We start from the raw sequence: 26527 nt of genomic DNA on the forward strand, positions 1-26527 counted from the left end.
GATATGGGAAAAAAAGAAATCCGACCAATAATTGAGGAATGAAAAATATCATTTTGCCAAAAGAGCATACTTGAGAACGAAGTTGGATTTATTGATGGATACATTTCACGGGCTTCCTAACAGGCCTCAAAGCATGGACCAGGCCCGGTCGAATGGGATCAAATTTGGGCCCAACTCAATTTCAAGGCCTCGATCACCCAAAGGCCTTAACGAAAGGGTTTGAAGCTTGAACCAGGACGCGAAGAGAGTTCGATTCATGTTCACGTGCTACTCGTGCGTTATTTAACTTAACGAACCGTGGGATCGCAATCCAATTTCCGACATATAAATCCTTCCCGCGATCAAGAAAAGCGTGACCGTGAATCGAAGCAATGGGTGGCCAGAGGAGGAGATATGACGTTGACTCATCTGCTTCTTCTTCGTCGTGGCTTTCACGTTTCTGGTCGTCGGCACTCAGGACTAAGACCTTCGGCTCCCCGACCAGCGTCGCCGATGTCCGTACTAGCTCCGGCGATGCTCTTGTTCGGCGGCTCGGACTCCTCGAACTCATCCTCATAGGTATTGGCGCATCCATTGGTGCCGGGATCTTTGTTGTCACTGGCACTGTCGCGCGCGACGCCGGACCTGGTGAGTTCGGCTTCTCGGACTCTTTATGAATTGGTTGTGGAAGAAATTGAGATTGAACTTGTGCCCTTTGATTTGATTCGGTTTGGTTCTCCCGAACTGCGCCATGTTTTTATGTGAATTTGCACACGGAAGTTTGGGACTCGATTTTGAGTGTTTATTTGAGTAAAGACTTTGACCTTTTACGGGGTTGCATCCCCTGTTCTCTAGTAGTTTTTGCAATGATGGCACTCTTTTGGTCCTCTTGAATAAGTCACACACTCAAAAACTTATCTTAGATTGTTCTATTGGGCTCTAGGATTCAAATTTTTCCCGTTTGGAGATTAATTTAACATGAAATGCAGTGGTAGCAGCCTTTATGATGTAAAGTTATATCTTTGATTCACCGATTATCTTGAATGAATCTATGATAAGATTGTAGGACCAGAGTCCAGAGGTTATCATAACATGCTGCATCTGAACGTACGTGGTGAATTGAAATGCTGATTAGTATTCCTAATCAAACTAAACTGCTTTGTTTTTATATAGAAAGCTTCCTTTTCATGCTGTTAGTGATGGTTTCTTATTATATTGCAGGAGTGACAATTAGTTTTATACTTGCTGGAGTCTCGAGCATATTGAATGCACTTTGCTACGCAGAGCTTGCTTCTCGAGTACCTGCTGTTGTTGGGGGAGCATATTTATATACATATGTAGCTTTCAATGAGCTCACTGCTTTTCTCGTTTTTTCTCAATTAATGCTTGACTATCACGTTGCGGCTGCTAGCATAGCACGCAGCTTGGCAGGCTATATCATCACAATTCTAGAGCTCTTTCCATTTTTCAAAGAAATTCCAGGGTGGATTGGACAAGGTGAAGAGTTCTTGGGGGGAGCTCTATCAATCAACATATTAGCTCCAATTGTCCTTGCAATTCTGACAGCTATTCTCTGCTGGGGTGTTGGAGAATCATCTGCGGTGAATTCATTTATGACTGTTACTAAGGTGCTTTCTTCAAAAAGTTTCTTTTCAATACTGTGGCTGTAGGGAACAGATGTTCCTATCAATCTCTTAAATTTTAAGCATGAGTAATTATGGCTCTCTTCGCTTCTCAGCTTTAGGTCTCGCAGGATTATAATGTCCAGGAATGATAATATGGTTGTTATCCTTAAATTAACTTTCTTTCTTGCAACATATTTTGAGCACCATTGAACTTTATTATGGGACCACTTCTCTAAAGCACTGCATCTTGCTCATTATCATCCCCCTCAATGTCATCATCATCAAAGCCCTAATCCCATACAATTTGGGGTCGACTACACAAATCCACAGTAAAGTAGTTGGAATCCGTTATATAAATGCTCCTATGCTATTTATTTCAGTATGTGACCCTATGCTTTTCATTTCTTGCAAACAGTTGAACATAATTAAGTGTATAACATGAAGCAGGAATCTTAAGAGAGCTCTGTCCGCAGGTTGTCATTGTTATTTTTGTGATATTTGTTGGTGCTTTTGAGGTTGACGTGTCAAATTGGTCTCCTTTTGCTCCAAATGGTTTTAAAGAAATATTGACTGGAGCTACAGTTGTATTTTTCTCATATGTTGGATTCGACGCGGTCGCAAATTCAGCTGAAGAATCAAAGAATCCTCAGGTGTAGCCATTGGACTTACTTTATTCTCTCTGGTACTCTATATTCTGGTTGATTTGAACTGCTAATTTGAGCTTTCTGCAGCATTACCATCGTACTAACTCTTTTTTTCTTTTTGTTTCATTTTTTTTTGCCCTTTTGATTTTGATTTTCAGCGGGATTTACCGATAGGCATCCTTGGAAGCCTTCTTGTATGCATTGCACTATATATTGGTGTGTGTTTAGTTCTCACTGGGATGGTACCATACAGCTTCCTCGGGGAAGATGCTCCTTTGGCTGAAGCTTTTACGTCTAAGGGGTTGAAATATGTATCTATTTTAATCAGCATTGGAGCTGTGGCTGGACTTAGCACAACCCTTCTAGTTGGACTTTATGTTCAGGTGAACAACTTCTATAACATCTCGTTATCAGCATGTCATAATGTAGCCTGTGCCAGTATAAATAATGACATGTTCTCATGAGCAGTCTCGGTTGTATCTTGGGCTTGGAAGGGATGGTCTACTGCCTTCGGTATTTGCTAAAGTGCACCCAACACGCCACACTCCTGTGTTTTCTCAAGTCTGGGTTGCTATAATCGCTGGTGTTTTGGCTGGGCTGTTTAACGTTCGTGAGCTCTCACACATTCTTTCAGTCGGTTCATTGGTAAGCTACTAAGCTATCTTCACACATTCCCTTTATATTGGTTGTAAATACATATTGGATCAGGAATAACAGGCTTCTATCTTCTGAAGTTACTTCACATTCTCACATATCACATTGCTCTATGGCACTCAGACGCTGTCAAATTCGATGGAACTGTCGAAAGTGCAATAACATGGCATGCTGTTATTGACTTTTTATGATTTATATGAAATAACATATTGAGGATAGGTGGTTATTATCAGAAATGATAAGCTTGAGCATTTTTGCTTTTCCACCCTTGGCTTGCATTTACTCATGTCAATATTTGGCTTGTTTCAGACAGGCTACTCTGTTGTTGCTGCATGTGTGGTGGTTTGTCGTTGGAACGATAAAACAGCAAGTCTAGTTTCTTCAGAATGGATTACAGCCTGGAGAGAAGGTGTACTTTGCCTCATTATAGTAGCTTTTTGTGGTTTTGGCGCTGGAGTTCTCTACCGCGTTGATGCTTCATTTGTTTTTCTGCTTGTAGCAGTAGTTATAGCTTTATTTGCTTCTGCTGCTCTCTCATGCCGCCAAGTGAGTATTCTTCTGTGTTCTCTGTGCGCACGCTTGATAATACTCTGATGTGCGAATGTTATGGACCGATGTTTATCGGATCAAACAGTTTATTTTATTTTTTCATAAGGAATTTTTCCGTATTAGTGAAAAGGGTTTCATGGGGTTTAGCATGGTTTTCATTTATGGTGTTATATAATCAAGTTCTAAGTGGCTTGAGAGTCTTGATGAAATCACTTATGTTTATTTTCTTGTACTTATTGTCTGTTTATCTAAACTGATAAGCATTAATAATTGAGGATAGATTGGTTGAAACCATAACAAATGTTAATTCTCGCATGTTTGTCATCTCCTTGTGAGAGGTCAAATTATAGAATTAGGTTGCATTTACTTATTTTGTGGAGTGGAAAGAGTGGTTCTCCCTGTATACACATGGGGGATCTCGCACTTTTGTTTTCCTCTTTTATTTGTTTGGAAGTAGTGAAAGTAGTTGATTTGTTCATTTGTAGCTCTGCTAGCTAGCATTACTCCTTTTATTTCCCTTCATTCATTCCCTCCTCTTTCAGCGTTACGTGGATCCTCCGGGTTTTTCATGTCCTGGCGTTCCCATTGTTCCAGCCATTTGCATCTTTTTCAACATTTTTCTTTTTGCTCAGGTAAGTGCCCTTTCTACATACACTCTCTCTATAATTACTGTTTTAGATTCAGGAGAACTTTTGTTTTTTGGGAATTTGCATTTGTATTTGTATCACTTCTGATTAGTGATAACCAAATTGTTCTTTGTGCAGTTGCACTACGAAGCTTGGGTGAGATTCATCATTCTTAGCCTTATTACAGTTGGTATTTACGCATTTTATGGACAGTACCATGCCGAGCCAAGTTCAAATGAGGCAATTATTTATCATCGGGCACCTGCTGAAGCTAGCTAGTTACATATTTTGGACGTGTTCCTTGTATCTCCTCTTATGGCGTTTGCCTGTTGTGAAGAAATACTGATTGTTTTGTATTTGTATGTGCAGTATATTATGTAGCACCCATTTGTAGCATGAACTTGTGTGTACAATAAAGCACCGATTTTGATTATATTCTTTTTCCAGCGACAAGTTCCAGTAAAAGTAAAAGTTACCTCTTCAACGAAGAGTTATAGGGAAACGTTAGTTGAGATGGTGAACTTGACTGTAGTAACTGTAACGCAAGTGAGAGGTCGCAAGTTCAAGTCTCATGCATTAAATTTGCATTTGTTCAATGTCCTACGGTGGTTGGAGAGGGTAGGGTTTGGGAGGGTTCTGTTCTAATCAAGCCAACCTAATTGAGTAGAGCCATCCAGCGCTGAAGCAAATCTTAAAGCGCACAGCATTGAACTTGCGAATAAAAGTGTCCGTTGCTACGATAATATCCTGAATAACGATTAAGTGAGGTAGGAAAAAGAGGGAATGAAGGTTGCCCAAGAGGAGAGTTTGTAATAAACACCAAAAGCCTTCTCACTCAGTTGCACACAACATCAGAGTAAAAGCCTATGGTTCTCCTTTCACAATCCTTAATGCTGAGCAGTTCAACATCAAAAACTTCAAACTGTTTTGCGCTGAAAAATGTGGAAGGTCCGACCTACAATAAGGGGGAGTCCTCGTAATTAGCTAAGTAATTTAATGTTCTGTGAATAATTTAAAAGAAGAGAAACTAACCGGTGGCCCAAGCTCTGGCGGAATAATGATCCTTCTTTTCCCCCCAGGTCTCATGTCTCGAATACCTTCTTCAAACCCTGTAAATGTTTTACAATTTCAGATACTTCTTTTTTTATGTGTATTCCATGTTCTCCGGGGAAAAAAAGAAAAGAAAAATGGGGTGTGGATGCATAATCATGTAAAGTACATCGTTAGCCATATAATCACTACATTATAAGTTTGTTTTGCACGTCGTTAGCCATATAATCACTACATTATAAGTTTGTGGCAAAATTCTATAGTTGTCCAGCTTCACCTGGAACCAATGCATTATTGCCCAAACGGATTTTGGCTGGAGAACCTTGTAAGTAGGTACTGTCAATACGACGGCCTGACTCATTATAGCCAGTGTAGTGGAAAGTCACCTGCAAGGAGTTTCACTTCAAAGGTGAGATAATTTTGCGTCATGGGAATTTGACGTCTTATTTAACAATATTATAAAATTTTGAAAAATGGTGTTCTTTTACAAGGAATCCTTTGCATAAAGACACCAAAATTTCATCAAATAGATTGCCATTTTTCAGGAACATTAAAAAAAATTCCAGAAAAGAAGGCATAGAACCTGCTGACCAGCCTTTGGGCAATCACCTTTACCAACTTCATAATCTCGGTATACAAGCCCCGAGTCACACTTTACATAATTCTCCGAGGCTACCACCTTAACCTCAAAACCTATGCAAAACCAAACAATAATGTTGAAGCCATTGTTAATAAAAGGGTGATACTCTTGGAAATATTGTAGCATGCTCTGCAGAATCAAGAATGACATTTTCACTATTACATCACAAACCTTCTCTAATAAAATTTGGAAAGTCATCAGGTGCGTTATTGTCTTTCTGTACGCGTCTGTTTTGCTCTAGCAAACGCTTTTCGTTGTATGGGTTCTCACCCTTTGTCTTTGCAGAAGAATATAGAGCTGGATAAAAACTTGATGAGACCAAGAAAAGTACAAACCTGCGCTTAATTTTCTCTTCATTCTGTGATCTGTCCATGCATAAAGGGCCTGTTAGTAAGTGACTAGCAACCTTTACAAGTAGAGAAACTAAAGAACCGAATCAAAAAGTCTCACTCATCATTTTTTGACTTTTGACTTGAGTAGCAACGTACTATATGCTTATTTTGCGCAAATAAATTTCCTAACAAGGATTGTGCTTGAAAGGTTTTACCTGCCGAAAGTGTGGGCACAATATTAATGCCAGATGAGGTAAAAATAAAACAAAATTAGTGACGAGAAGGAAAGAAATCATTTACTGTAGATTAACATGATAGCATTTGACTTCATATAGCCATGGAAATTCATTCCTTTTGTTTTTTTTTTCTTTTTGAATGTGACCTCAAGTTTATTGATCCAAGTTAATTGAGATCATAATGCATTATAGAAAGGGGGGAAAAAAAGAGAGTCTGTATAAGCAAGGCCACACGATCAAAGTTCAAATTTATTATTTAAGGGGATCAGGATCAGGACTATACGTTCATTCCCCTTTCTCCAGAAAAGGAAAATGGAGACCATATGAAGTTATACACAAATATTGTAAAGTGAAAGTTTGAGGAACAAAAAAAAAATCTTCAGCACAATAATTTCTACTACAATTTCATCGCCATTTGTTCTGCCTCTAGCTACCTACTGCTGGAAAAGGCATAGCAAAAATATAGACTCAAACTTGCCCAACCCTCACTTATCCATGCAAGAGAAACAAACACATCTATACACCAGAAGTTATAAGCTAAATTCTGTAATCCAGTGGACTCTGACAGTCGATGACGAGGTAAAACACTATAAGAAATCATAATTAAATAGCTGATTTTACTAAGAATAGCTTACACATCAAAACCCAAAAATGTATTGCAAATCGACATCAAAACCTGAAAAGTGTTCAATGAGTTGGATCCCTTAAATAATAATGTTAACAAAGGAAAAACACTGAAAAACTCGGAATGAACTGGCAAACAAAGAATGTGAGAAATTTAAAAAAACCTTAAGCAAACTCTAATCCTAATGCCGCACAGGTATCCTCAACTGAGAATTCATAATCCATAGGAATTCCAGAAATCTTGCTGCATTGATTGTAAAGACAAGGTCTAATAAGCAAATCCATTACTAATATTAACTGATAGTCTGCTATTGACTTCTAGAGAGAACGAGTTGCTTATTTTTCAGGACATTATGCAATACACCAAAATACTTCGCCTCCACACACTTGCTACGCAAAACCCAATAAATTTATCACCAACCCAAATTTCTTCATGTTTTCAACAAGAATTCATGGGCAAGTAAAAAAAAAAGAATAAAAATCACGACATCGCCATCATCAAGAGCTCCAATAATCAAATAATTTTACGATTAGCCCCATGAATAAACCCCGCAATTCAGTATAAAATGAATGAGCAGCCCAGTACATAAATATCTGAATAGAGAAAGAGAGAGAGAGACTTACAAGGCGCCGAGAACGAGAGAGGGCATGGTATTGATTGAATAATCAGCATGGCTTCTGCGGAGCAGTAATGGGTTGTTTTCTCGCTACTCTTTTTCCTATGTGTGTTGTACGTTATCCACCCGAGTCCAGTAATTTCAGTTGTGTTCGGGGTCTTAACTACTTTATACTATTCTTAATTTTCCTATACTTCCAAGGAATTTTGCTCAAAAAAAAAACGAATTTCAAGGAATAATTAGATATTGTATGACTGAAATTTGTGAATGTTTTTATTCTTGATGACCCATCTCAACCAAGTAATTTTGATATAATTGAATGTATTTAGAGTTTTGGCCAACTGTTTTTGGTAACCGAGAAAATAAAAACACATGTGCTCTTTGAACAGTCTACTAAACGTAAATTTGGTTGAGTTAAACACATAGAGACCCGTCAATTTAAAATCAAACTCCTGACATTAGACGAAATTCTTTACGCCTTAAGTCCAAAAAGGTAACCAAGCCAAGTGGTTCACATCCGTCCGAAAAGATAACCAAGTTATCGCCAAGTGGTTAACATCTCAATATAATACAAGCATACGTATAATCTTGTAGCATCCGCAAATTACACAGAAAGGAAAACAAATTCATGAGCAAGTACATGTGTTCAAGAATGAGCAAATGAATTGCTGCGGCAAAAAGAGAGAGTAGAATGACCATATGAAGCTTACAGTTTGGTCTTCTTGCAGGTTTTGATGGAAGATACAATTTACATCCTTCAAACGATTTAATTATTGTCTTTCTTCGAAACAAAGGAACTCCCATTACAAACAGAATCTACTCCATGTAAATTCCTTGCTTACAGTAGCATGTCGTCTGTACAACTCAACTATGACTTCAAACCCACATTGGGTTTTTATCATTCTCAACTCTGATGTAAAGAAAGTAAATTTCCAGGAAAATCTTGGTAAAGACACTTGGGATGGAAACCTTAAATTAACATCCCCCCCACATAAGTCATTCAATAGACTTGGATGTGAACGCCATGACTCTCCAACTGCTCAGCTGCACTGGCATTCGCAAGCTTTTCGCTTCCTGAGTTTGGGCTTTCATGGCACCTAAGCCAGAGACAGGAGAGTCTGGAGATGGCTGCCTGACTAGCAAACTGAAGCCTACAAGTCAGGTTCAGTTCATTCATCATCTTGCTACCTACTACATCTAAGTCAGAGCTTTCATCGTATCCGTCGAGGTCTGATTCTGTTACCACCACTACAGAGGAATCTTCAAAGGATGCAGTTTCCGATATTGATGGAAGACATCGAATCTTTCTTAATGTCATGCGGCCGGGGCTTCCCATTTTCCTCACCTTGAGAAGATAATAATCTTGGACAGCCTGCATTTACAGGATTATTGTAGAGTTTAAACAGAAACAAGCTTCAACACTCCAAAAGGGGGAAACTTTAGCTGTATCTATTTTTCATATATTTGAGGCTGACATGAGAACGCTATTACTTCAGGAATGCTTGCTAACTCTTTGACCAGAGTTTGGTAATGCAGAAACCAACAAAATGCACCTCCATATAAAGAAACTTGAAGGTGATGAATCAAAGATTTCTCACTTGATTTTAGAAATAATATGGCATTGTCTTTGGTCACAGAAGAGAGAAAATGCTCCAACAAAAAATAGTCAAAAAGAAGGGCTCTTACAGAAGTACTTACTGAATCGATGTCAGCAGTTATGGGATGGTCAAAACATTCAAATAATAAATAAAAATTCGTTCAAAAAATCAGATTTAAGAGTATGATTAAAATAAATATACATCAGTACTTCAAAAATAGTAACCCGACATTTCTACTTTTTCAGAAAGAAGTTAAAAAGTGTAAGTTATTTTACAAAAACAGAAACCACAGCAAGATACTGCTTGCAGTGGAAAATAATCAACATACCTGCCACTGGGCGGAGGCCAAACGTACCCTTGGCCTGTTAGATCTCACAAATTCATATGCCGCATCAGGAGTCATATGCCTGTGTTCCATCTTTTATTGAAAGCCACAATCTCAAAGTTAAAGAACATTGACTAAAAAAAAATCTATTTTCTTTTCTAAGTTAAATGTTCAGTCCATCCATACCAGGTAACAAAGAACAATAGTTGTGCTGCGCCCCCGACCAGCCTTGCAATGGACATATGTTGTCTTCCCAAGAGACGCATTTCCTACATAAAAGCACAAGAAATTAAGACGAAGAGGAAGTAAACTGTAATTACTAATATATCACAGTGCACCCAGAAGAGAACTAAATCCATTCTAATCTCCTATCTCAATCAGACAAATGTATTACTCACTGAAGAAATTGGAAGAATGAGTAATCAGTAAATGAAGAGACCAAGTACACCAGATTCAACAGAAGTTTTAAACCATTTTCTTAACCTTGAAATGTAGCAAATAAAAGCAATTGACCATCTGCCACTAGCCAGTAAAACCACAGAACATACGGACATGTCATTTATGTCACATATAAAAAAGGAGCTTTCAATTGATCTACCATTTTGGTTATCCATCAAGAAAGACTACATATACATTCATGTCATCATGCTATTTAAATATAAATGCCAGTAAAGCAAGTATTGATGGTGAGTTACAATTTGCAACCTATGAGGCATAAAATGCAATAAACCAAAAGATGTCTTTATTCATATAGCAATGCATATAAATAAACCAAAAGATGTATGGAAGTGGAACCCAGGGCACGACATTATCCAAGCAAGTTGCAAAGACAAAACTTTCAGTCACGTTTTAGACTCAACTTAAGAACCAAAAACTAGCAATGGGCCTATGACTGATACCTCACGAAGCATGAGTAGTAAAATACATTTCTCCAAGAGCAGAACATTTGAATGCATCAAGGAAAACTGAAATTACATTTACCTCGTATGAAATCCACAGCTTGGCTTATATCAGTAAATGATGGAGCAAAAAGATAGTCTCTTGTTGGAATTACCAAATGATCAATGCAGTGAGCCTAGAAAAAACAACAGCAAACACGTGAGGAAAAAAAACACCAATAGTCAGTGATAGACGCTAATTCGGCATAAACATCTATGTCATATACTCATATTAGAATTTCGCACTATTAATTTAAAGTGTCCTTGTTGGCAACCAATGAAACCATAAGTAGTCAATCTCAAACATAATTTTAAAAAACTATGGCTGCAATTGGACAATAAGATAATATCAACGGAAAATGCATTGCCACTTGTCAAGGGCAAGTAAACAGGTAACAGAAGAACTGATTTGCAGAACGCATACATTTAAATCTTATTCAAACAATTCAAAGTGTGAAAAATAAGATGAAGGACAATTTCCAGGTCATGAGACAAACTTTTAAAAGTAACTAGAGGCTGACCTGATCCAGCATAGCCCAGTAGGTCATAGAGTTTGAAAAATTATATCACACCATTCAAATATTATTATGGCTACGAACAATTTAACTCAATTTAGCCTACCATAAATGGAAAGCTATTTCGCAACAGCAATACATACAAAGAAGAGCATACTCACCCGATAGAGTGATGTTGGGACCAAAGTCTCATATGGTTCATTTAACGTAACCACTGCCGAGACACCAAGCTCCTTTAACTGAGGAACATCAGTAGGAAAGGGTACAGCACCTAGTAATATAAACTGAGAACTGATATATTATTGTGAGATTCATGCAAACTAAACAAAAAGGATAAAATAAACAAAATCAATGCCATAAAGCAGTGGAAAGACAAACAAAAGCTACACTCACACACCAATAACTAGTGAGTCAATGGAAAAAGGAAATACATAAATAAAGTTTCAGTTAGTAATTGCACCTACAGGGTAAGCACCATAAACCAAAACAATAGTAATCTGAAAACGTTAGCATAAAAAACAAATATCAACCCAAATCATTGCTATCATGATAACAAGAACCAAGGATATTCTGGGAGATATAAAATCAACAGTCAACAATAGCTGGCAATGATCTAAAATGGAAAACCATGCAGATCCCACAAAAAAAAGGCCTGACATAACTGCCATGCTCTCGTCGTGCTCTCCCTTTCTGTCTGTCTGTCATTGTCCTAGATTACGGTACACTATTTAAAATCACTGTTGCTAAAGTTACAAGCACTACAAATAGATCAAATCAAACACAAGCCCTTTTCTATAAGGATTCTAGAACCCATAATCAACAACCAGCAACAGCAGCCAATGCTATTTCTTTCTCTTTATCCTTGATTATCCTACAAAATTAAGGTCCCCCAATTAAGAAAATCTCTATGATGGATCTCATTGACCCTCATCAAGACTCAATAAGCATAAGATAAGACCATGATATATGGCCTCAAACAGGACGTGTTCCATCACGCTTTTCCCCTTCTCTTCATATCAGTATTTGAAGCGCCAACTATACCAGGAAAGAAAGTCAATTACCTAAATTGATTCTGATCATATGAAAATTAAACAAAATAACACGAAATCAACAAGCAAAAAGGGTAAATACACGGAAAATTCAGGACAAGTTATCAAAAAAAAATATATGGGCCATGATCGCTTCATATCAGTCATCAAAGACAACATATTTCAAGATCAAAACACGCATATACACGTATGCACACATGCCATCGATACCTGGTCGACCCGATCCCACCAGTGAAACTCAGGTTGCATCTTGCTCCTCACAACATTGCACAGCAGTGAAGGGTAAAAGAGAGCACGAGCCCCAACTAAAACCAGAGCCCGTTTTGCATCTGAAACGACGTCTCCGTCAGCATAAATTTGATCCTCCCCGCCGTTGATCTCGTCCCCCACCTTCAATTCCTCTATGAGCATTATTCTTCTACAGATCGAACAAAAAAACACACAAAATCAACAACGATACGAACAAAAAAGAACCTCGTAATCCCAATAACAAAAACAAACAGCAAAAAGTACCAGATTCCACACTGAATTTGGGGAATTTGCGATGCGAAGAGAAGCGAAGCAATCAACCAATTAGGGAAACGAAAGAACGGTTTCAATTTTGCCTGGTTGGTAGTGAGGGCGTGTGATCGCGACCCTTCGATGAGGAAAATGGAACGCCTTATTTGAATGGTTTATAATTACAGTAATTGAATTAATTAATTGATAGCAATAAAAAAATAATTATCTTCTTCTTTTTTTTCAATGGATAATTTTTTATAATATTTTTTTTAAATATCATATTTATTTTTTTTTGAAACGGGAGCGAGAATTCAAACCTGAAAATCAAGGTGATACACACCATTTTTATCACTTCAATTAATAGCTCGACCGCTCGAGTGTAAATACCAAATAAAATAATATATGCTCAATAAAATCTTACCTTTCATTAGTTTTTATTTATATTTACTTGGTTTTATGGGTACTCACATTGTGGTATTTCCCTTTTTTGTGTGTGAGGTACAAATTATTACCTTAAACATGCGATTTTCAAACCAAATATTACCTCTTGAAGTTTTAGCTAGTTGTATTACTTAATATTAAATTATTGCACTACTTAATATTTGCATGAAATGGATTAGATCTCGATGCTTATAAATTTCTTTCCCTCTATCATCATCATCATCCGAGTCTTTACATCAAAAGTTTGGGTTGCATGAAATGGATTAGACCTTGATGCTTATAAATTCGCTTCTCTATATATTCATCATCATCATCCGAGGCTTTCAATTTGGGGAAAAAGTTTTGGATCGACCACATGAATCTATGAGAAAATCAACGAAAATCCACTAAGTGTATTCATTTCTACCATCCATTTCTATCTATGATTGTACTTTCATCAACTCTTATTGAATCCATATTGTTTCTTACTATTTCAAGTCATATCTTTTTACGTTTTCTCATTCACTTCCTACTTTCCCCTATGCAAATTTACTGATTCTTCTCACCAACACACTGCTTCCTTCTATTAATAACTGCAAAAAAATAAAATATATATATATATTAGTAAGCGGGGGAGGCACAAAGGTAATACACATCTCACCAACACCAAGAGAGTCTTGACGTGAACCCGCCACACTCCCAAAACCATGGCAGTGACTCCTTAACATTTTCATCTTTGAAAAGAAACCTATATATATAACAAGCCTACTAATTAAGGTTATGACAAGATGTTTGTGAAGAAGAAGCCTTTTTGACTCCATACTGCTCCAACTACATTCAAGAATCAATATGATAGTAAGGTCAAAGAAGGAAGAGCCCCCTAATAGAAGACATCATCTCACCATAACGATTACTAAGTTGTATCGATAATATGTATATGAGCATTGAATCAATTGATAAACCAAGGGCTCCACCAATTGTTAATAGTCATGTTCCTGCCAGAAACAATGAGTGATGCAAGACGATCTGTATATGGAAATCAAATGAAATGTGATTTATCTATTTCGTCCATAAACGTCGTTAATTTTCCAATCCCCATCTCATTATATGTTTTCAACAAATCAAGAAACGCGAAATGCAAGGTATACGCCCTCTAATGCAAATGGCAAAGCAATTCCATCAACAAGAAAATGAAGAATCAATGAACTTTTAATTCCAAGGATGAAGATTGGAGAGAGCCATACCTTCATCACCTTGTGTTAGCAAACTCTACATTTTACATAAAATAGTTACCATTTACATGCAGCCCTCTTGATTTTCTGAATGAAGCCACTTTTTGAAGCCTAATTTGCTCTCTAAACTTTGCTATGAATTCACCAGCTTTTTTATCAACCTCATCAAGCTCAGGCCCTGCATCGTTTACAGTACTATTAGACGTAGCTTTTGCTTCTTCATCTGAACTTGCTCCCAAGTTTTCAGCTTTCTCAATGCTCTTTTCCTTCGAAGGCTCTTCAGCAACTTTTTCATTAACTTCTTGATTTTCTCTCTTCTGATGATTGTCATTGACTTCATTTTCAAATCTCTCTCCAAATTCAAATGCCTCTTTGGCATAACGACTGCCACGAAAAGTCCTCACAGATTTACCCTTCAATGAAGCTTTGACACCATTTTCTGGTTTCATCTCCTGCTTTGAAGAATCAATCCTCCTCCCCTCTTTTCTACCCAACCAATACTCTCTTTTTTTCTCATCTAGATCTCTCATCTCATCATTTGAGCTTCTTTGCAATTTTTTATTAGAAGATTTCATTCCCATCTCTATACCGTTCAATGAATTCTCCTTTCTCTGCAACCCCAAGTTGTTCAAGCTATCATTGAAGTTTCTCTCCAACTCCTTCTCAGAGGAAGATTCATTGCTACGATGCTGAAAATTATTGTTGAAGTTTCTGTCCAATTCCTTCTCAGATGAAGATCCATTGCTACAAGGCCGAGAATGATTATTGAAGTTTCTCTCAAATTCCTTCTCAGACGAAGATCCATTGCTACAATGCCGAGAATGATTATTGAAGTTTTTCTTCAATTCCTTCTCAGACGAAGATCCATTGCTACAATGCCGAGAATGATTATTAAAGTTTCTCTTCAATTCCTTCTCAGACGACGATCCATTGCTACAATGCCGAGAATGATTATTAAAGTTTCTCTTCAATTCCTTCTCAGACGACGATCCATTGCTACAATGCCGAGAATGATTATTAAAGTTTCTCTTCAATTCCTTCTCAAACGACGATCCATTGCTACAATGTCGAGAGTGATTCGACAAAATCCTTCCTCTTTCTTCAAAACCATACAAATACCCATCTCTTGCTTCATCCATATAATTGTAGTCTAATTTTTCCTTCACATCATTCTCAGAAAAGCAAGCATAACTTTTCTGACTAGAGTGCAAGGAATTCAATGGAGCTTTACCTTTCATTGGTGGTGACTGCGAAGCCAGAGGAGAATAGTGACGAGGACTCTCGTCTTGTACAGATTCTTCTCCTCCTGAGCTCTGTTCTTCTGAAGAAGTAGAGTGTGTGGGAGAGACCCTATTTGGTGAATGCACGCTTGAACTACTCTGAGAAGAGTATGAGGGCATTGTGGACCTGAAAGATCCAGTTTTGAGGGTTTCAAACTGGGTTTCATCCACTGATTGAGGCCTAGAATGAGGAGGTCGAGAAGGCAAAGCACCCAAATTTTCTCTCATTTCCATCCTTCCAGATCTGGAACGCCACGGAATAGGAGAAGGCATGGGTATGGTGGTATCCTGGAACTTTTCATCCAAATTAACAGAACCCCGATCCCCAAAATTCCCAATTTTTCTATCAGAACAATTAGATGATGAACTCTTCATAATTGAACAAGAAGAACTATCTGGGCTATTCACTCTTGATCTTAGATTTCTAACAGGCAATCCCAGTGGCTTATACTGAAAATCAAGACCTTGATTTGGTTGAGCCACTACAACCTTGGATTCTCCTTGAAAATACTGAGAATTCCAACCTTGAACGGTCACATCATTCTCACCCTTCCCGTATGAAAAATCAAACCCATTTTGACTAACTACGCTACTAACAGGGATAGTATACTCACCTCCATAGTACGCATACTTCTCATCAAACCCACCTGGATTATTATCAAAAATGGACGAAACATGAAACCCATCACCAGAAACAAATGCCTGCGAATCACCATTAGTTTCATTGTACACTCTGCGACTGAACAAGCCATAGGAGACAGCAATGCCGATGAAAAGAAGATGGAGGAGCTCCCAGAACTTGGTGAAGACGGTTTGGTTGAGGAAATCTGGTGCTTCTGAAGGAAACATAGGAAGGAGTAAGAGAAACAGTGCGAAGAAGAGGGCCTTGAACAAGAAGTGATTGTGACTATGGGCCTTAGCGTTTGTTGGCGAGCGAATAGGCTTCGGATGTGGAATTGAATCTGCCATTGTTGAAGAGGAAACGCTGCGCTGAGAGGGTTTTTTCTCTGTTTTTGTGCAGTGTGAAATTGGAGATGAGATTGTGAAGAAAGGAAGGCTTTGAAGCAAAGAAAAAGCAGAGAGAAACATAGAGAGAGGCACAAAACTTCAAAAGCGGCATCAACTCATCATAGGACCGTTGAGTTAATTGACATTATTGGCCTTCACTGTCTGTTCATTTCTCATCTTTTTATCAAGTAAGCTAGAAAAAAAGCTTATTTAATATTTTGCTCAACTCCTCTAGAACGGCGCAGTTTAGCGCCAGTCACGCCGTGACATTTTCTCGGGAAAATTTCAACTGACAGGGAAGAATTTGAGAGCGAAGAGAGAGAAAATGGCAACGAAGGAGACGGAGGAATTTGTAGAAGCAGACAAAGCAGAGGCGATCATCACAAGAATCGAACACAAGTCTCGGAAGATTGAAAGTTTACTCAAACAGTAAGAAGAAAAATCTCCGTAAAATTTGTTCTTCAAATTCTTTCATATTTTGGTTTGCCTTACATCGATCTCTGTATCAGGTCGAAACCCGTCGAGGCTCTCAAAACTGCTCTAGAAGGCTCACCTCCCAAGACCAGAGATGAGCGATGCAAGGTCTTTCCTTTCTTTTGTTCTATAACTTTTATTTGCTTTATTTGGGAGATGAAATGGAAAGAATACTGATTTGTGATTTTGGGTTTTTTTAGTCTGCTAATTGGATAGTGGTCCATAGAGCAATAATGGCCATTAAAGATGTGGGTGCGATGTTCTCTGCTTTGGATCCTGAATATTATGATATCCTCATGAAGTAAGCATCTTTCTGCTTATGTATTAACTCAATTCATTTTTTTAGCCTAAGCAATGAATTCTTTTTAGTTCTGGGTTGAGTGACTGCTTGTACAAATTGCTTCCTAATTTCTCTGCTGAAGACATGATCCGTTTTTTCTTAATAATTTAGGATGTTGAAGGAATTCTGAATTTGGATCTAATTTCATATGATCTGTGATAAGATCATTGTGAATCACCTCCTTGTTGTCACAGGGCTTGGAGGAATCACTTTTTTGTGGGTATGAAAATTTGATGCTAAGTTCATTCATAATTTTCTTCTCTTTGGTAGCATTGAATATCCATAACATTGACCTTGAAATTTGCAAAGACCTTCATACAAGTGAGCTTGATTTGATTCAGTCTTGAAGGACAAACTTTAGCGCAAATACCTTAGGCATCGCAGTTTCATACTGCGGAAACAACCTCTTTGCATTGCAAGGTAAGGTTGTGAAGTGATTATGAAGTAGCAGGATTTAGAATAACAATTTGTGGTGTCAGCATTAAGAACTGTGATGTTATGTGCCTTATATATGTGCAAGTGTTAATATATTATAATTAAAGCAATCATGATAACGTTCTATGTGGATGTGGCATGATCTAGAAAAAAAAGACAAGAGATGAGTGGGTACGCTTTGAAGCTTATGTTTGGATGTCGTTGAGAATCAGTATCTATAACAACTTAGACAAGCCAAATTTTCTTTTTAGCTGATTTTTTTTACCTATTTTATAGATCTAATGCAATGCAATGACTCTAGTATTCCTGAAATTATTTGGCTCCTAAAATATATAGATTTAGTTTGGCTTCTTTAATTTCATTTCCAAATTTTGTAAATACTTCAAAAGTTTCTTATGAATCTGTCACTGCTTAATTTTTTATGTCTTATTTTTATAGAACATGTTGTTATGTTGTCATATATCTGCCTTTAGCTAAAGATATTCCTTGTTTATGAGTTGCTCTTTTGTTGTGTTGTCTTTTCTTCTTGAAACCTTAACAACACGTCTAGAGAATGTTAGACAGTTAGAGTTTTACTTTAGATGCCTCCAGGCTATTCTTCTGGAGGTAATTTTGCTATTCCTTGTTTATGAGTTGCTCTTTTGTTGTGCTGTCTTTTCTTCTTGAAACCTTAAAAACAACGTCTAAAGAATGCTAGACAGTTAGAGTTTTACTTTAGATGCCTCAAGGCTATTCTTCCGGAGGTAATTTTGCTATTAAAATACATACTCCGAATGGCAAGTGTGCAATAATCATGAATTGAATGATTTAAACCATATTCTACCATTGGTTTTGTCTTATACTAATGGCAAGGATAAACCTAAAGGATGGAAGACCAGATAAGATCTTCATTTTGGTGTAAGCATCTCCACAAAGTAACCACTTTTGCCTACTCACCCTCTTTTTTATAATACTGTTGTGGGATCCCAAGAGTGTTCCAATTTACATAGTCATTGGGACGGTATAAATAGTAGCTATATTGTTTCTATTTAGCATATTCTCTCAATCAAGAATCCTGTCATAATGGTAGTTGCTCCATTGCGATTTGGTGTTCTGGCTTCCTACCAGCAGAACCTCCTCTTTGTAATGTGGGGGGAGACTGCACATATTCGTTATCTTCGAATCTACAACGGTGGAAACCTTGTGCACGAAGTTGCCTAACCCTCATCTATCTCGTAGTACTTCGAGTTAAATACCTCATCCTTTCACTCTCATTCTGCCTTTTCATTCGGAACTTAGATCTCTTGTAAGAGCATTTAAAAGCTCCCTGTTATATAAGAGGGAGAGTTTCTTGGCCAATTCTTTTTTTTCCTAATTTTATATTTCAAGTCAGTACAGTAGAAAATTAGAATGCCTTGACCTTTTCAAGGAAAATTCCTCAAGTAAAATGGTTGTATTTATTCTGAAAAGCTGAGTTTTGCCAATATAACTTGAGTTATTAACAGGTACTTGTATAGAGGCTTGTCAACTGGAGATCGCCCCACATGTGAGCAGTGTCTAAAGATTCATGAAAAGCTTACAGAAAGAGCTGGTTTAGGATGCATACTCCGCGCCCTGGCAGACACAGAAAATACAGTTTGATTTCTGTGCTTCACTCCTTTTATCTTAAAATTTTCTGAGAACTTGATAGACTCTCATGTGTATCCATATTGCAAATGATAGTGTAGTTGATGGCCTTAGAAGTATCAGACACAATATACAAGAAGCTTTCATATGTCCTGTTTAGAAGCCCTCTTCTAAATATTTCATGATAAATCATCAATGTATATCTTCAGGGGCTTTTGCTATTTCTCAGATCTTTTGACAAGAATTTGTGCCTTCAGGTTTCCTCCTGAAGTATATATATATATATTCCATCATTTGATGGCTGCTTGACTTCCATCATTTTCTCCCTCACTATCACAGTTTAGGATTTAGACTTGCTGCATGTTACTTGTTGCAACTGCTGTAACATTCTTGTTATGCACTCATCTCGCATAGATGTGAGCGTAGATGTAGATGCGAGCATAGATGTGGGAGTGAAGTGCAAGACATAAGGGAGGCTAAATTCCCCAACAGTCAAGAAACCAATTTTCCTGAGATTCTTGGCCCGTGGGCGGAGGTACATGGTTGGTCGAACCTGGGCGTGCGGGGGGGTCAGTTGCTAGACCTGGCTTCCCGGACCCATTATGAGATGGACATGGGGAAACAAATCCGTAAGGGCAATGGCCCAAAGCGGAAAAATTGCTGATTGTTTGGGTGGAAGTGAAAGTACAGAAACTACTGGAATTCATAATCAATCTTTTCATTAGCATCACTGATGTAATTTCACTCTTCCTACACCAAAAAAAAACATCATTTTTCCCATATCATAACAAAATATATTCAATTTTACTCTGCATATTTTCTCAAATTAGTCTACTAACCTAAACAATTCCTCCCTCCTCTCAAAACAAGATTTGACCTAAACAAAGTCATCCGAATAACCATTACTGGTCTCATAATCTGTTCCCAGATTAACAAAAAGAAGAAGAGAACCCCTGATCTAATCCTTTTGGGTTATCCACAATGCCATTAACCCAATCTCACAACTATGGGCGGGAAGTAGGAGCATTGAACCGTCGTTGTTGGATCGGCAATGCTGCCCAAGGACTGAGAGGCATTGGCCTTTGACCATTGGAAACCACAGGCTGGCGGCCAGAGGGAAATGTCGAAACGGCTACAGCAGCTGCTGAGGATGAAGATGATGATGAAACAGCAACACGCTCGCATGAAGGGCACATGGTGAGGGTGGTGGGAGGTTTCATATTCATGTAGAGGTTTGGAGACAGTTTTAAGGCCCTAAGTTCCTGAACCTCCTTCTGCAACCTCCTGTTCTCCCGAGTCAAATCGTCACAGCACCTCTTCAGGTACTCACAATCCACTTCTGTTTGCTTCAGCTTTGTCCTGCATCAATGTTTGATCAAACCCTTTCAGAAAAAAGCCTCGCTAGGGCAAGCTCAATGATTACTTGTATATAAAAAGCCTCGCTAGGGCAAGCTCCATGAGAGGAGGATAGCAACGCCCGTAGGAAACTATATAAAAACTGGCTTTCTTTGTTTCCAAAGGAAGAGACAAATAAAGACAATTAAAACAGATTTACAAAATCTCTTCAACAGCCCATTAACTCAAACATACATATTAATTGTATTTATAGCTTGAAAGCAACTGTTGCATTCCCCAAAATCAATATTACTGCACATTCTGTTTTTACTGCCCAAAATTACCCCTTACAGAGTGGGAAAATAATAAATATCTCACCTGGCCCTCCTGTTCTGAAACCACACCTCCACTTGTCTTGGCTTCATATTCAATTGCTTTGCCAGAGCCTGCTTTTGCTTCTGCAACCAAAACTCCAGTTTTAATAAATTGCAAATTAAGGTCATAATGCCAATGACTAACCAAAACTGCCCACAACAAATCAATCAAATAACCACTATGCCACTCACAGGATTAAGTGTGCTATGCTCCTTGAAGGTTTCTTCAAGCACCATGGACTGTTCCCTTGACAGCCTGAGCTTCTTCCTTGACCCATCCCCATCGCCACCACCACCTTCCTCGTCGTCGCTGCCATGAGAACAGGAGGCTCTCTCGGCCTCATTCTCCTCTCCAACAGTCTCCCTCTCATTCCTCTTCCCACTTAAGCTTGAAATAGTGCTGTTTGGGGATGAAACCCCTCCTTCCTCTTCACAATCAGTCACTGTTGGTGCCTGATTCACATCTATACCTCTCAGAAATGATCTGGTATCTGGGGTTCTATCTGTAATGGTATTACAATACTGAATTAGGGTTTAGGACTGTCACTACGCATTCATAAATCATCCTTGAAACTGACAATTCTGTAATTAACAGGATGCTTATGGGTTTTTTCCATCCATTTCTTAGGGAATTTAGTAAGTGTATATCAGCAAAAAATTAATGGAAGGCAATAAATCAAATGATATCAATAATTTTTTTAGCAATAACTACAAATCAATGAAAATCAATGCTGTGCAGAATAAAGAGATATATTGCATGGAATGTACAATATATCCATGTTTAATGCAAGGATAAAAAATTTATACCTAATATATAAAAATGATAATATTTGTTACCATTTTTTCCAAAAAAATAAAAGAAAAATCAAGAGACTAAAAAATCAAAAGAGAGAGAGCTACTAGTAGCAGATGATTGGAACAGTTTCTTCAAACAAGGCTGTTGATTCTGTGAAATCCCCAAGCATAGACTCAAACCCAAACCCAACCCATCATCTTTCTCACCCATTTTTCTCTTCCACTCCAATCACAAACCAATACCCACAAAAAATTTTCCTGCTTTCCAAACAATTTCAGTGCTTTCCCCCTACTAGCACTTCAGGGCATATTCTGTTTGGATTCTGAGAAAAGAAAGAAATTTGGAAGGAAAGGGTGAGAAGATGGGCAAAGTTCACTCCTTTCTTGCCTCCTTTCCTCTGGGTTTTATTCTGTTTAGTCTCAGATGGAAAAGCAAGCATGGAAACCCTCAAAATTTGTCATGAAATCACCCCTTTTTCCTCCTCTCTCTCACTTTTTCACAGGAAAAAGTGACGGAGAGATGGGAAAAAAATATTGAACGGGAACAGCCATGTCCATATCTCTATATAGTGTGTATATATATATCTGCGGAGGCAGAGATGGATATGCACAAAAGAGAGAAATTTTAGAAAGAGAGAGAGAGTATATGACAGGGGGAGGAGGATGTAGGCTCAATCATGACTTGTGTCAGAGACCCATGCTTTGTAAATATATATGCACCATTGACTACTAATTAACTTAACCTAACCATCGTTAACAAATTAGTAACCATGGTTTAGTTTAGAGGAGTTGTTTTAATTGCGTAAAAACACTTTTTTAACCGCGGTTAAACTTTAACCTCTTCTAACCAATGACTAAAAAGAGTTTGACTGATTGAGAACCACACGCGCACTTTGATGTCCACAGTCCACGCACTTGAAATCATCATAGTATGATTATTAATTTGGTCATCATGGTTATCATGATATGGTACAAAATCCTAGGGACCACCCCATTGGCTTTTGGAAGTCTTAGAACATCCGCAGCATATTACCTTCACAAATTCTTTAAAATACATATAAATGATATTTTTTTCTATTTTACAGATTCTCTATTCAATCAATGCTGCATCAGATGAGAGAAAAAAGTGAGGAGAGAGAAGATAGAAGAGAGAATAAAGTAATAAAATGTATTATTTTATGTTTAGAGAAATGAATAGTGGTTCTCTAGATGTAGAGAATTACTGTTCATGTTTGGTAAAATAGGGAAACTCTAGGTAATCTGATGCAGATCTAAATTTGATAAATTCTCTACAATGGTTTCCTATTTTACAGACAGACTCATATTTAAGTAATTTGATGTGGATACTCTTATTGCTATTGGACTCTCGTAGTGGGACCACCCCAATTATTCAATTTTGCCCTAATCTACTTATTAAGCAAATAAAGCTCAAAATTGTTATAATGTTTTTTGTATTGTTGATCAATCCTCATTGGATATGACTTTTTTTAACACGAGAAATACATCATACAAGTTTGCTCTTTGTACATTCGATATGAGTCTAAATTCATATCGTCATACCAATGAGCATATAAATTTCTTACTCGACGATATGGTAAATTAGGTCGAAGCCCAACGCGTAACCATAAGGATATTTGTTTATAGTGAGAATCGAATTCAGAACTTTTCAAGTCTATACGATATAACCCACATAGAGATTCACGAACTAAGTTATTTAAGTGTTTTTTCTTTCTTCGTACCCAAATGGCAAACCAAATTGATCACAACTTGGGTTCCATTAGATATAACCAAGAGTCCATTTTTGGGTAATTAACTCATATGATATAACCAATAGACTTTTTTTATAAAATAAGAAAATTAATTCATTTTCTATATTTACGATATATACTGTGCTATATTATATCAAATCATTGAATTTTTTTATTTTATTTTTTTGTAGAGGTTTTACCAAATTTTACATAATATCGTAAGGGCAAATTATGACTGAGCACGTGAAGGCACGTGACAATCGCGCGTTGGTCTGGATATATGAGAGTTGGTGAGTCTGCGTGCACATATTTACCTTTAAGGGTAAGTAAAACTAAACAAGGTTACAGTTTTTACAGTGGTTTAGTGGGCAATTAATGTCTGTTTTGCAGGAAACTCCATGGAGTTACTGTTAAGGGAACATACAAATTGTAGTATTCAAATATTTAAGGCACTCTTCAATGCCCCAATTAATACAATTACCCCTATTTGTACTATTTTTACTAACTGGGGTAATTTATGTGAGTTATAAATTTGGAGCATTTCTCATGACGAATCCGACGGTAGATTTTTGTTCAAAACAAAAATCATGTATATATCAGATGGTTTAGAATTGTCGTGTATTTTTCATGTTAAATTTGATATACTGTTGAATTCGTTATGTTAAATACTACACATTTATGATTTTTTTTCAGAGTCTTTTAAACCGGATGAATTCAGTGTTTCAAAACACTAGACCTACCCTCGATCCTAAGAAGAAGGAACATTGGAGTCAACTTTGAATGGAGAAATATGTCAAGTATTATTGTTAAAACATAATTATAATGTTTTGTGTTATTAATTGAGTTAATAGAAAAGCAGTAACATATGTTCCACAATGTAATTGAAAAATGTAACATTCGTGATTAATTAAGGCGTTTTAAACAAGGGTAATTAATTATAACGTGTAAATAGTGGAAGATGTCACCAAATATATAGCATTTTAATTATTTAATTTATTTGCAAGTGATTGTGATGTGATTCTCCAAAATCTCCTGGACATATGAGGGTCCAACTCCAACAACCCAATCAGTTAATACAATAAGTTGTTGATACATATGATTGAGAAATGATAATGTGTACCATAAGAACACTAAATAAAGATGAAAAATGTATATTAAAATCTGAAAAATATATATATTTTTAAACTAAGTGAGAGATTGTTCATCACACATCGTATAATGTGATATACTGTAATGAATCTTTAACAAATGCCATTAGGACACATCGCATACTTTTGCATGGTCGCCAAGTGTTTATGAAGACGGAACATTTTTCCATATTAATAAGACATTTAATTTGAAAGGGAAATCTAAACGATTACCATCGTCTTTTTTTGGTCTTTATCCTAAAAATTTAGCGTTGATTACTTGATTTTATGAGAACATCATGAAGAATTCACTACGAGTATTTATTTTCATCATTAATTTTTATGTAAGATCATACTCTTTATCAATTTTTGTTGAATTCATATTTTTTTTATCATGCAAAGAAAGTATATAATTGTTTTATCTATTTTTAGGAAATTTTGATTATGAACAAATTAAAAGATTTTATAAATTTTCGAACATAGATAATATAATGATACATGTAGAAATTCTCTTATGTGAACTAATCTTGTGAATTGTTTTTCAACCACAAATGTGATGAGACTCATAATAAACATGTAGCCGTCAATTATATTGTGTTTTATTACATTCATTTTAATTTTTATCTATGAAATTGATCCACACTTTTTAATCCACATAAGACTTAAAGATGCATGCGCCAAAACCCGGAAGAAAATAAAAACATCGATATCCAGAATTTAATGCAGAAATAAATAAATAAATTTGTGGGGTGAGATGGTGGAGGTCACGTGGGAGACATGCATGACTTCACGTGCACTAGCAATGTGATGCAGGAGCACGTGGCAACACGTGGGTCCCTTGATTGAGCTGGTACGTCTCACCATCTCTTGACAACCAGACATGCACTCCTCATACAATCATTGGATAATATTCTTCCCTCCCTCTCACGTCTGTTTTTTTTTTTTTAATATGATTGAGAAATATGTTTTTCATTGAATTGAATCTTTAACAAACATATATCCGAGATATCTCTCATAGATTTGACCATTATGTGTTGTGCGCTACATCTCTATGTAAAAGAAAATCAATAATAACTAATAGGTGCAAATATAAAAGAAAATAAATAATAAACATGTTAGTTTTAGATTGTATTATTACAACTCTTAGAACCCTACTACCAAAATATATTTGATATTATTCGCAACGTATGACTCTAGCATCCCTATTCACGTAGGACCAAGGGCGGGATTTCGGGGGTGGACTACACTAGGCTGTAGTCCCCCCACCACATGTTTGGTAATTATATATATATATATATATATACACACGCACATATATATATATATGGATACATGCACACATACATATACACATATATAGATATATACTTATATAATTATACATAAATAAATAAAAATACAATTATATACAGTTTCATACCTAAATATACACTTAATCACCTAAATAAACACACACTTTGTATCTACTCTCTTTTGCTGGTGTAAGTGTGTAACTATGTTTTTTTATAAGTTCGTCTCAAGACTCTCAATTAACAGTAAACCTAAATGTCAAATCAATTAATTTCAGTAATTTGTATTATCAATTAAATAGGTGTAATGTAAATAGTCTAAAAAAAAATTTCGGAGACAGCCCTTGTCAACTTTTAACAATCCTTCTTAACATGAATTCTTGGTTCTGCCCTTGCGTAGGACGGGATCTGGGATAGACAAAATGTCTATATGGAGACTAGCTATTTTTCGTAACAAATGGTTTAAAATTTTCCAGATTTTTTATATTCAATTTAATTTTTGTTTGGGATAAAATATAAACCCAATCAAAATATATTTATTATTTTTTAAAAATAATAATAAA

General features: G+C 36.8%; 6 protein-coding genes across 6 annotated transcripts; 2 read left to right on the forward strand and 4 right to left on the reverse strand.

Moving 5' to 3' along the window:
- Positions 1–287: 287 nt before the first annotated feature.
- Positions 288–4512, forward strand: LOC119982887 (cationic amino acid transporter 9, chloroplastic-like). The gene is made up of 8 exons (XM_038826478.1): positions 288–627; positions 1201–1607; positions 2078–2254; positions 2407–2631; positions 2717–2893; positions 3212–3448; positions 3994–4083; positions 4216–4512. Exons 1-8 carry the CDS (start codon positions 372–374, stop codon positions 4354–4356), a joined length of 1710 nt encoding a protein of 569 aa, XP_038682406.1. The 5' UTR covers positions 288–371; the 3' UTR covers positions 4357–4512.
- Positions 4513–4629: 117 nt separating this feature from the next.
- Positions 4630–7722, reverse strand: LOC119982888 (peptidyl-prolyl cis-trans isomerase FKBP20-2, chloroplastic). Its single transcript, XM_038826480.1, has 7 exons — positions 7584–7722; positions 6218–6314; positions 5939–6132; positions 5711–5820; positions 5405–5513; positions 5110–5186; positions 4630–5032 (listed from the first exon to the last, which is right to left on the reverse strand). Exons 1-7 carry the CDS (start codon positions 7630–7632, stop codon positions 4913–4915), a joined length of 756 nt encoding a protein of 251 aa, XP_038682408.1. The 5' UTR covers positions 7633–7722; the 3' UTR covers positions 4630–4912.
- A 499-nt stretch (positions 7723–8221) lies between these two features.
- LOC119982979 (phosphatidylglycerophosphate phosphatase PTPMT1-like) lies at positions 8222–12674 on the reverse strand. The gene is made up of 7 exons (XM_038826606.1): positions 12515–12674; positions 12212–12419; positions 11114–11236; positions 10481–10574; positions 9686–9768; positions 9503–9592; positions 8222–8948 (listed from the first exon to the last, which is right to left on the reverse strand). Exons 2-7 carry the CDS (start codon positions 12410–12412, stop codon positions 8577–8579), a joined length of 963 nt encoding a protein of 320 aa, XP_038682534.1. The 5' UTR covers positions 12413–12419; positions 12515–12674; the 3' UTR covers positions 8222–8576.
- A 1402-nt stretch (positions 12675–14076) lies between these two features.
- On the reverse strand, positions 14077–16635 carry LOC119982833. Its single transcript, XM_038826409.1, has one exon. The coding sequence runs from the start codon at positions 16521–16523 to the stop codon at positions 14199–14201; it is 2325 nt and encodes a 774-aa protein (XP_038682337.1). The 5' UTR covers positions 16524–16635; the 3' UTR covers positions 14077–14198.
- Positions 16636–16655: 20 nt separating this feature from the next.
- Positions 16656–19626, forward strand: LOC119982834 (actin-related protein 2/3 complex subunit 5A-like). The gene is made up of 4 exons (XM_038826410.1): positions 16656–16871; positions 16952–17024; positions 17117–17217; positions 19176–19626. Exons 1-4 carry the CDS (start codon positions 16768–16770, stop codon positions 19309–19311), a joined length of 414 nt encoding a protein of 137 aa, XP_038682338.1. The 5' UTR covers positions 16656–16767; the 3' UTR covers positions 19312–19626.
- Positions 19627–19990: 364 nt separating this feature from the next.
- LOC119982407 (homeobox-leucine zipper protein HAT3) lies at positions 19991–22478 on the reverse strand. Its single transcript, XM_038825759.1, has 4 exons — positions 21912–22478; positions 21198–21508; positions 21010–21089; positions 19991–20655 (listed from the first exon to the last, which is right to left on the reverse strand). The coding sequence occupies exons 1-4, from the start codon at positions 22009–22011 to the stop codon at positions 20301–20303; spliced, it is 846 nt and encodes a 281-aa protein (XP_038681687.1). The 5' UTR covers positions 22012–22478; the 3' UTR covers positions 19991–20300.
- Positions 22479–26527: the final 4049 nt, after the last annotated feature.

The sequence above is a fragment of the Tripterygium wilfordii genome, chromosome 17 (genome assembly GCF_013401445.1).
Source record: "Tripterygium wilfordii isolate XIE 37 chromosome 17, ASM1340144v1, whole genome shotgun sequence".
Taxonomy (NCBI): domain Eukaryota; kingdom Viridiplantae; phylum Streptophyta; class Magnoliopsida; order Celastrales; family Celastraceae; genus Tripterygium; species Tripterygium wilfordii.

Bases quoted from the DNA above. Each gene is read 5' to 3' on its own strand.
- LOC119982833 (XM_038826409.1), bottom strand. From the start codon at position 16,523: ATGTTTCTCTCTGCTTTTTCTTTGCTTCAAAGCCTTCCTTTCTTCACA.
- LOC119982834 (XM_038826410.1), top strand. From the start codon at position 16,768: ATGGCAACGAAGGAGACGGAGGAATTTGTAGAAGCAGACAAAGCAGAG. The intron at 16,872-16,951 runs GTAAGAAGAAAA...TCTCTGTATCAG, and splicing joins ATTGAAAGTTTACTCAAACA to GTCGAAACCCGTCGAGGCTC. The intron at 17,025-17,116 runs GTCTTTCCTTTC...GGGTTTTTTTAG, and splicing joins CCAGAGATGAGCGATGCAAG to TCTGCTAATTGGATAGTGGT.
- LOC119982407 (XM_038825759.1), bottom strand. From the start codon at position 22,011: ATGGGTGAGAAAGATGATGGGTTGGGTTTGGGTTTGAGTCTATGCTTG. The intron at 21,090-21,197 runs GTGAGTGGCATA...TTTTGGTTGCAG, and splicing joins AGCATAGCACACTTAATCCT to AAGCAAAAGCAGGCTCTGGC. The intron at 20,656-21,009 runs GTGAGATATTTA...ACATTGATGCAG, and splicing joins TTTCAGAACAGGAGGGCCAG to GACAAAGCTGAAGCAAACAG.
- LOC119982888 (XM_038826480.1), bottom strand. From the start codon at position 7,632: ATGCTGATTATTCAATCAATACCATGCCCTCTCTCGTTCTCGGCGCCT. The intron at 6,315-7,583 runs GTAAGTCTCTCT...CACTTTCGGCAG, and splicing joins TCTCTCGTTCTCGGCGCCTT to GTAAAACCTTTCAAGCACAA. The intron at 6,133-6,217 runs GTGAGACTTTTT...ATGCATGGACAG, and splicing joins CAAAAGTCAAAAAATGATGA to ATCACAGAATGAAGAGAAAA.
- LOC119982979 (XM_038826606.1), bottom strand. From the start codon at position 12,412: ATGCTCATAGAGGAATTGAAGGTGGGGGACGAGATCAACGGCGGGGAG. The intron at 11,237-12,211 runs GTATCGATGGCA...ATCAGTTCTCAG, and splicing joins GGTGGGATCGGGTCGACCAG to TTTATATTACTAGGTGCTGT. The intron at 9,593-9,685 runs GTATGGATGGAC...TTTCAATAAAAG, and splicing joins CTATTGTTCTTTGTTACCTG to ATGGAACACAGGCATATGAC.
- LOC119982887 (XM_038826478.1), top strand. From the start codon at position 372: ATGGGTGGCCAGAGGAGGAGATATGACGTTGACTCATCTGCTTCTTCT. The intron at 2,632-2,716 runs GTGAACAACTTC...TCTCATGAGCAG, and splicing joins TAGTTGGACTTTATGTTCAG to TCTCGGTTGTATCTTGGGCT. The intron at 2,894-3,211 runs GTAAGCTACTAA...GGCTTGTTTCAG, and splicing joins TTCTTTCAGTCGGTTCATTG to ACAGGCTACTCTGTTGTTGC.